The 9,007-nt window shown below is 29.9% G+C and overlaps 2 protein-coding genes across 12 annotated transcripts; one reads left to right on the top strand and one right to left on the bottom strand.

The window, feature by feature from the left end:
• The first annotated feature begins 720 nt into the window (after positions 1 to 720).
• Positions 721 to 2,890, top strand: LOC136772545 (uncharacterized). Its single transcript, XM_066725590.1, has 4 exons — positions 721 to 1,370; positions 1,442 to 2,120; positions 2,198 to 2,464; positions 2,530 to 2,890. Exons 1-4 carry the CDS (start codon positions 925 to 927, stop codon positions 2,734 to 2,736), a joined length of 1,599 nt encoding a protein of 532 aa, XP_066581687.1. The 5' UTR covers positions 721 to 924; the 3' UTR covers positions 2,737 to 2,890.
• An 867-nt stretch (positions 2,891 to 3,757) lies between these two features.
• On the bottom strand, positions 3,758 to 8,892 carry LOC136772278 (uncharacterized). Of its 11 annotated transcripts, none has more exons than XR_010822428.1 (8): positions 8,810 to 8,892; positions 8,322 to 8,731; positions 6,783 to 7,163; positions 6,491 to 6,710; positions 6,154 to 6,418; positions 5,522 to 5,736; positions 5,249 to 5,372; positions 3,763 to 5,159 (listed from the first exon to the last, which is right to left on the bottom strand). XR_010822428.1 is itself a non-coding variant. In XM_066725155.1 (5 exons), the coding sequence occupies exons 1-5, from the start codon at positions 8,577 to 8,579 to the stop codon at positions 5,706 to 5,708; spliced, it is 1,155 nt and encodes a 384-aa protein (XP_066581252.1). In that variant the 5' UTR covers positions 8,580 to 8,878; the 3' UTR covers positions 5,521 to 5,705. The 11 variants fall into 11 exon arrangements, 1 of the variants encoding a protein (XP_066581252.1); XR_010822436.1 differs by lacking the exons at positions 8,322 to 8,731; positions 8,810 to 8,892 and adding exons at positions 7,768 to 7,825; positions 8,256 to 8,271; XR_010822434.1 differs by lacking the exon at positions 8,810 to 8,892 and adding an exon at positions 7,316 to 7,359 and having other exon boundaries at positions 3,767 to 5,159; positions 6,783 to 7,207; positions 8,322 to 8,345.
• Positions 8,893 to 9,007: the final 115 nt, after the last annotated feature.

The following is a 9,007-nucleotide window of genomic DNA, read 5'->3' as shown; positions in this document are numbered from 1 at the left end:
CATACCGAATTACGGATACACTCGCATAAAACGATTAAATTCTGTAATAAATGTGATATAAACTATATATTCTATGCGCCTCGTGTGTAATTCAGAATGTATATCCTATGTTAAACCAATTTTCGTGTAAAAGTACTAAAAGTACCAATACACTGCGTGTGGAGTGACGCACCCCACGCGCGGGGCTGCTATATAACTATAACAATATAACATTATCAGTTGTATGCTGCTCTAGATCTAAGATATTCGATGAATATTCGGTATACACAAAAATTAAAATTTTTAAAAATATCTATATAATGTATAAGAATTCATTGAATATTTAAAGATTTTTGTACTATGAATAAATTTGTTTAAACAGCAATAAACGCTTTGAAGAAAGATGATATAAAGATACTTGATAAATACCTTTGGAATATCCAATACGAACGGAAAAATTTTATTGTATAAAAATATAAATTTGTATATATTTGTTTTCAAATTAAATACAGATGTTGCCGATTTGATAATCAAATGTCAGCTGCTTGCCAGAGCTGATGTATTTGTTGATAAACAAAAGTTTAAAGTTCGCGCGTAAATTCAAAATTAACAAGAAACAAATGAAAAAACTTGTTCCGCTAATGCTTAATAAAATAAAAGTTATATTAATTAATTATTCAAATTATATTTATTCTTTTATGATTATATGTGATAAAAGAAAATAAATATAAAGACCGTAAACTGTGCAATAAAAGATTATTATTTAGTTCCTGTTGTTAGTGGTGTGACGGGTGCTACTTTGAAAAGGTTGAAGAGACGTGTCCTCTTGTTCTCTAAACGACTTCACTGTGAACCAAGTGGTAAAAAGAAAGTTTTTGGTAAAATTGCATGAATGAAAAATATTGTGTGTTGGTAAAAGTTTATAGCAAGAGGATATAACTTATAATGGGCACTTACAAAGAACAAAATATTTTGTTGAGCGAGGAAAGAAAAGAAGTTGAAAGCAATATTGTCCTATTGGAAAAAAAACTTAAAAATGCGTTTTCACTTACCGAAAATACCGATTTGAATCACAATTTGCTTTTACAATCTTTGAAAGATGTAAAAGATGACGCAAAGATAAGTGAATCAGAATTGGCAATAATTACAAGTGAATTAAAAAAATTAAGTTGTCCTGTAACATGGAAGCTCGAAAAGGGGTTTGATTATTACAAACATATTATGGACGTAACAAATTGCGAATTAGATTTTGAGAATAACGATATACTTCCTTTTCAAAGTATAATTGGATTTTTAGTAACTTCTATCCAGGAATTGTATTATGGTAGAGATGATGCAGCTGAGAAAAAATTTAATGAGGCTTTTAAGCTCTACACAGAACTAATAGAAATGTAAGATATATTTATCTTTTTCATATATATCATAATGCAGAATCATAAATAATAAGTATTTTTATAATTAGGGATGATATGTTTTACTTGAAGAAAGTATTAAAACATGTTGTATATGCTACCAAGTGCTATATTTTTTATAGCGGAAAAAAGTTTTCTGCAATAAAAAACTTATTACAAGATATTCCAAATTCCAATGACTTTGATACACAAGAGTTAGGAGTAATATCTGGATGCGTAGGTATTGCTACAGATCTTTGTATGCGATTTGATCCATCAATAGCAATTCAACATTTTGAAGCAGCTATTAACATGGATCCAGATAGTGGTTTATGGCATTTTTGTCTTGCAAAACTATTACGCCTTCAACGAAGACGAATAGATATCAGGATGAAGCCATCATCAAGAGAAGAGCAAGAATTTACAATCGCTTATAATTTAAGCAAAAACCCTATTTTTGGAATATACATTGCTAGACTGATGAGGGAGTCCTTGTCAAATGTTAAAGGAAGAAATCAGTTAATATCATTTGAAAACAAAATGGTAGAACTGTATGATGAAGTATTCTTACACGCAAAAAGTAATCATAGAATACTTCTAATGTTAGCTTTAGGATACATTAGAATTAAAACACATGATAAATCAAAGGAAGCTCGGGAATGTCTTGAGCTAGTACAAAAATTGTTACCTGATAATTCAATGTACTTTCATTATCAGGCAAAATATATGGAAAAATTTGGTACTAAAGAGGTATTACTGTAAATTCACATGCATAACTGATCAATTTAATTATTTATTTATATTATTTTGATACTATATTTTTATAGGAAGTCATTTACTACTTCAAAAAAGCTTCTGAAAAGTACAATTTTTGTGCAGATTGTGATTATGCAAGTTATATTGCAAGAACTTCTATGGAAGATGCACTTGAATACTTAGAATCGTTAATTCCGAGATATAACGATTTTAAAGAGTGCAATCAAGGCATTCTTCTTAAAACTGCTACTACTTATTACAGCCATGGTAATATAAAACGAGCGTCTGAATTATTTTTAAAAGCTTTAAATATTGATGCTGAAAACGACATGTTAAAGGTTTGCAATAATTTTTATAAAAATTAAATTGGTGGAGTATAGCAAATACTTCCTTTTTGTTTTAGAAACCGTATCATTTTATAAAGTTTGATACAAACGATTTTAAGAATGGAATCTATGGATTTTTAAGATTCCGTTTATTGCCGGAAATAAAACGATCCTACAGCTCTGATCATGAATTAGTAGATATTGGTGATAAAATAAGGGCAATAGTTTTAGAATTTGGAAATAGCGTTTTCTCTTTACCAAGGAAGCTATCTGAAAACAAGTAAATTTAAGTTTACTACATTTTTAAGAAACTACCACTCGTTACGTAAAAATACATAAATGTTTTTAGTTTTTAATTATAACTATTTATAACTGAGATTAAAAACTTGTTTTCTTTAACAAATTTTATTATCTTATAAAGAGAAGGGTGAAACTATATGAAGTGGTAATTTTTCTCTTTATTTATAACAAATTTTAATAACCTGTGTGTGTGTGTGTGTGTGTTTGAGCGTAAAATTTAATAATAAAATATATCTTAACACAATTACTTAAAAATTTTTATTGTTTGATTTGAAAACTATTAAATGTAAATTGAGCTACCACTCGCACAAATTTGCACGGTAAAACCACTATGAAGTTAAAGAAATGGCATCATTTGCATCTCTTCAAATTTACCGCTTCTCGCTCAAGATTTTAAACTGTGCACTGAGCTGGAACCCATAGATAAGGTCTAATATTTTTGCTGCACTACTACACTAGTGCAATTTGTTAGAAAGAAAGATCACGTACTTGTCTTATTTCAACTAATTGCGCCAATTAACTAGTACAGCGGAAATAAAGAAACTCATAATCGAATTTAAGTTACGTTTCGAACGGAGTCATACGACATACATACGCACATGACTAAAACGCTCAAATTCTACACCAATGTAGCATCTATACAGTATTGCTTACAAAAAGCGTTATGAGTAAAAAACTAAAATTGCCCATTAAACTTGAATTGTTGTTATTCCAATCTTTTCAGCTTAATGTGCTTTATTCCACGAGCTTCTTTTTATTAGTTTAACTTCATTTCTTTTTAAGGAGGTGTATTAATGGTGAGGACACTGAGGAATGAGGACCGCCAAACCCGGCTTGAGGTTAACCACCGCGAGCTAAAATGGTATTGCAATTATTGTAACATGAATTATACCATTATAGCTCCGAATACTAGTTAGCCTCAAATCGGGCTAATGGTCCACACCCTATAGTTTCATTTTTATAATGGAACGTTCATTTTATTACATGGTTTTCTAATTTATATATCAAAAGCTTCAGGAAACTGTTATAATTTTTTCATGCCATTCACTTGTTTACGAGATATTTCTACTTAAAAGTTGAAGATTTATTTGTACCCACACATGAACGCTATTTGCGTACAATTTATAATTATATTCTTTTGCCTTTTTCGTATAAAATACTTGTACAGACTAGAATATTGGTACACGAATGGCGTTCATGCGCGGAAAAATGCTCTAGTGTAGGTGCTCCTTATGCTGCTGTCTCGGAAAGGATCGAGAGAGAGTATCGAGAGAGGAAAACTAGGATCAAGGATCGTCTTCAAAGATGTTATTCCAGCTTTAAGAAAGACTCGCTAAACCATTTGAAAGAGAAAATTCTTATACAATTTTTTAATATTTGTCAATATTTACCGAGTTTGATCATTTTATTTCAGTTTTACAATATATTGTAAAATAAGTAGCACAAAATCAAAATTAAGATGTAGCAGTCAAATTTTCTAAGGGTAGATCTAGACTAGAATATTATTGTGGGCGCGAACACTGTTCCCACACTGATATTCAAATAATCGAAACTGGCATACATATAGGCGTGGCTTAGAAAACATAGTGGAAACAAGCATGTACTTTCATAAAGATATAAAAAACATAATATTAAGATTGTATTAGATTAAGTGAAATATCCTCGGAAAATCTCGAATTCCATAATGCTTTATTTTGCACAAAATGGACTATGATTACAAATCATACATACACTTTTGAAATAGTTCGTTTCTACAATCAGATGTCATGTCCTAATTTGTCAGTTCCCTATTGTTTCATCTTTTATACATACGATACCTATACAGGCTAAACTATTAGCACCCGAATAGTCATCTTGCACACAAAAATGCTCCAGTTTGGGCCTACCCCAATGCGGTATGCTTTTCATGGGCTTTAAATATAAATGTTTCTTTTTCAAACGTCATGTAACTACAATTTGATGTTAAAAATGAAAAACAATGAAGGTATTGTATGAAAAAGCGTATTTAATGGGGTATCCCTCAAACTGTCACTACAAAGTGAAAAACGAAAGTGCATTCAATAATACAGCGATATTTGAGTTTATTAATTTGACAACCGGCTTTAAACCTATCCTACCATTTTAGTGACGTCGCGACTCGCGAGCTGCCCTTCCTAGTATAATAGTCACATATTTGAAAAAAGGAAAAAACTTGTAATGTTCTTTTCAACAAAAATATTATTTTCATTTATCCGCAAAAATCTGATTATTTTACTAAAAACAATAGTTTGCAACGTTACTGAAAAGATAAAAGAAGTTTGAAATTGATCGTTGAATAATGTCCTATGTTGAAGTTCGTTTTGTTCTATAATATCGGTATGAGAGATTCCGTTAAAACCAGCTTTTCCACCTATTGTATAGAATCTACCTTTTTGTTAAAAATAAAAATTGCATATTGTGGTCAATTTTATTAATTTTTCAGCTTTGCCAAACAAATATAATTATTAAAATGTTTACCAATGAATAGGAAATCCAATCCTTTGACTCAAGAAAAATTACATTAAGTATCACTATATAATGGGTTTCCTTATACTGCGGAAAATGGATTTTTACTCGGTTCGGTTAAACTGATAAATTTTTCCTGGAACGTATAGAATAAAGTCAGCTGAAGCGTAAAGCAATCTATTCCCCGCAATATACTTATTACCAGAGAATTATAGCTTCCCACAGAACACTTATGAAAAACTGTAGTTCTCTTATGTTCAGTGAGAAGCCATTAGTGGCACTCACCTTAGGTCTGTAATTTTAAATAAACTTAACTTTCAAATATTCCATATGCGCCAACTCTAAATTGAAACCAGTCTTAACATAACGTAATGGCTTACGAAAAGCATCTACGGAGACTAAAGGATGTATCTCTTTTTCTAGTTATTGATTTTTTTAAAATTCCAGAAATAATCGCAGCATTTTACTACTAATCAATGTTCTCATTCGTTATGGGTGCCCTTAAAAAAAAAAGTAAGAAAAGTCTGAAATAAGCCACTAAAATGAATAAGAGTAACTTTTTATAGCAATGACTATTTACCGAAACATTCATGAAATCTTAATAGGTACTTTTCATTACATTTATTTGAGCTGCATTTTTTGCTTACTATATATTTTAAAAATAATTTGGTTATACTGAACTATTAAAATTAAGCAATTGTAAGAAATATTATTTTGTATTGAAAAACGTATGTTTGAAGTAGATTTTGAGATATTTTTGAAGATCTTGCAGTGTTTTAAAAAAAAAAGTTCAGCATTTAATTTTTCTTAAAAATTTATGTACTGCTTGCAGGATATTTAAACATTAGAAGATTAATTTCATGAACTATTTGCAAAAACTGCATAGATCAGAATTGTATAATTATGCAAATACTTGCTTAGTAAATGTATCAGATAAATTAAAATTTGATTCAAAAGTATCTGATGGTGTACTATCAAAGTGTTTTTTATAATTTTCTAATGGTGAAGCAATAGGAGCATTAGCATTTTCTGGTAAAGGTGGAAAAACATTGTTCTTAAACTGTCCTGAAATATTACCAATTGGCTGATAATTTGCTACAACTATCACCTTTCCACTTCTACTGCTTGCCTTGCCAACTCCAAGAAATTGGCTACTAGCCCAAATAAGCTGTGTAAAGTGACCTTAAAAATTAATTTAATAATATAATATAATTTCTTCAATAATTAATTTATTACTAATAAAGTTATTTTTACCAGCATTTACGTTAGTGTGGAGAATATCAGATTCTTTCATAAAATCATATTGTTTGACTGCTGAATACCAGTAAGATGCAACTTCTTGACCATTAACATCACCAGGTATGGCACCTGCAGGTCTGCAATATAGATTTTGCCCAGTATCTCTGTCATTTCTATAATAAAAGGTATTGGTGTGTGCTAAATGATTTGCCCAAGTTTGAGCATATTCGCATAACTATAATAGAAACCATATTCATTAAAAGAAATGATCAAATTAATTCATTCATTGGACCAGTTGTAAAATTACCTGTGGTGACATAGTCAAAAATGGTGCATAATGCCTTTGTCGATAAACATTATGCCAACAAAGACACTCAGTAATGAATTCACTATCCCTCCAATTAGTTTCTAAGTCAGCAACATCATAGGTGATAGTCATGTGTTTCTTGAGTAGGATATTCCTTAGCAATTTAGGACGATTATCAACAATTTCAATTCCAGTTGCACTTAACAAAGTTGGCATAGAAATTTGACTTATCAAAGGATTGACTGGATTTATCTTGTATTGCTTTGATTGCTCTACTCGTTTTTTAAGGTTTTCCAAAGTTCTTGCTTCTTCTTTTTTCCTTGAAGGTGGCCAATTTTCAGTCGATGTATGAATCATTGTTATCCCCATGCATGGTGAATCCTGGAAGACGCATTAAATGCAGTCTTACTTGATGCAATCAATTGCTAAAAACATAAATTAGAATAAAATTGACTTTAAAATTATAATAAGATTAAAAAGAATCATAAATCAATTTTATTAAAAAAACTCTTCTTTTTGCTCACAAAAATCACCTTTGTGAAATTATAATCCTGCTTTTCTTCATTATTTTTTATCTCTTTATTTAGAAAGAAAAACACAAACATATGCTGCTTTTAATACATTTCTATCATATAAGATATTTTTTATAAATATTTATGCAAATATCTTGCTATTGATGAAAAATATAACAAAATTTAATTATAAGTTTTAAATGATAAAAAGCAATAATATTTTATTTAATATTTAAATAGAAGGAATCAAGTAAAAATTAAATCATTCTCATTAAAACATTACTAATATGCGTTGTTTAAGAAATATTCATTAATTTATGTATTAACATAAACAATTGAAATCTAACTATTTATGTGTGGGCAAATATGAAGATATGAAAAGCGATTGAACAAAATAATTAGAATAACCTGAAAGAAAGAAAAAAAATAATTTAATTCTCAATGGAAGATAATATTCTGGTTTTTACACTAACCTTTAAAATGATAGTGCTAATTGATAACAGAAGATTGCATATAGCAATAAATTTTATGCTGGTAAAGAAAGTTATATGAGAATTTACAATGAAAATATGTAGAAACTTCAGTTTGTTTTTATTACTATCTTTACCAACCTCCTGCATCGACTCATTTTCACTCAGAACAATTGCATTTTAGTTTAACACATTAATAATATATAAACTATAGCAAAAATCTTTATAATACATACTAACAAAATTTTACTAAAAATAATTTAAACTTTACTCAAATACTTTTGGTAAAATATTTTAAAAATATATTGTTACTTATTAAATCATTACAATAAATCTAATTATATTCTCCTGTATCTTTAATATGTTGTCAAATATTATACGCGTTTGTAGATAAAAATTCTGTATATGCATTGTCTTAATTAAAAATATAATTAAATTGCACAAATGCAAAACTATAGACATATAAACTGAAAATCATTATTTATAATTACTTGAATATCAGAATGTCTGTAAAAGTTAAAGAAGGATGGAATGTAGTTTTATTATTGTAATTTCACCTTCACATAATTACTGTTGACAACGTTACATTCTACTCCTGTGTTAGCTGCTTGAGTTAAGAGTCTTCTGCTAGCTGGGTAACGATTTCGGTTTGTCGACTCTTTATTAAATGAGCGTCGATTAAAAACATCAAGTTCCGTTACTATCTCGTTTTGTGATATTACGTCAACACTGCCCTCATTTGCATTACCAATTGAATTAATTAAATTGCACATTTCTTGCAACTCCATTTTGTACATTGACTTTTCCCTTTTCATAAGGGCAACTAGTGATACATATCTGCACAGATTGTGCAACGGCGGTTAGGCAAGTCAAAAGGATCGAAAGTTCAAATGTGGCTGTGCACTAGGCGTGGGCGATGTGCTAGTGAGCTCAATGGTTGCATTCAGTAGAGATAACAGTTGCGGAACTGTTGAGTAATTCTTTTTAAACTTCTACTTCTATTGGATAAAATTATATGATCTAAGAGTAATAGCCAGTAACATACACCGCTCCCTCAACATTTGTCTCTACTGAATGCAACCAATATCATTAAGCCACTAATGGCACTAATGTCACTGGACTTGACTGGACCAGACTGGACTGACTGAACAGTGAACTGGGCTTCTCAAATAGCAGACTCAGGCGTCAGGGCTCAGGGTTGTTTGACTGGGGCAGTCTTGTTTGGCCCGAATTTATAAACGGA

Source organism: Prorops nasuta, unplaced genomic scaffold (genome assembly GCF_024137725.1).
Source record: "Prorops nasuta isolate Cenicafe-Biocafe unplaced genomic scaffold, Cenicafe_Pnas_1.2 PNAS00004, whole genome shotgun sequence".
NCBI classification, from domain to species: domain Eukaryota; kingdom Metazoa; phylum Arthropoda; class Insecta; order Hymenoptera; family Bethylidae; genus Prorops; species Prorops nasuta.
This window is presented reverse-complemented; position numbering and strand designations above follow the sequence as displayed.

Bases quoted from the DNA above. Each gene is read 5' to 3' on its own strand.
- LOC136772545 (XM_066725590.1), top strand. From the start codon at position 925: ATGGGCACTTACAAAGAACAAAATATTTTGTTGAGCGAGGAAAGAAAA. The intron at 1,371-1,441 runs GTAAGATATATT...TTTTATAATTAG, and splicing joins TACACAGAACTAATAGAAAT to GGATGATATGTTTTACTTGA. The intron at 2,121-2,197 runs GTATTACTGTAA...ATATTTTTATAG, and splicing joins AAAAATTTGGTACTAAAGAG to GAAGTCATTTACTACTTCAA.
- LOC136772278 (XM_066725155.1), bottom strand. From the start codon at position 8,579: ATGAAAAGGGAAAAGTCAATGTACAAAATGGAGTTGCAAGAAATGTGC. The intron at 7,164-8,321 runs GTGAAATTACAA...TGCGTCTTCCAG, and splicing joins TCAACAGTAATTATGTGAAG to GATTCACCATGCATGGGGAT. The intron at 6,711-6,782 runs GTAATTTTACAA...TTTCTATTATAG, and splicing joins TTTTGACTATGTCACCACAG to TTATGCGAATATGCTCAAAC.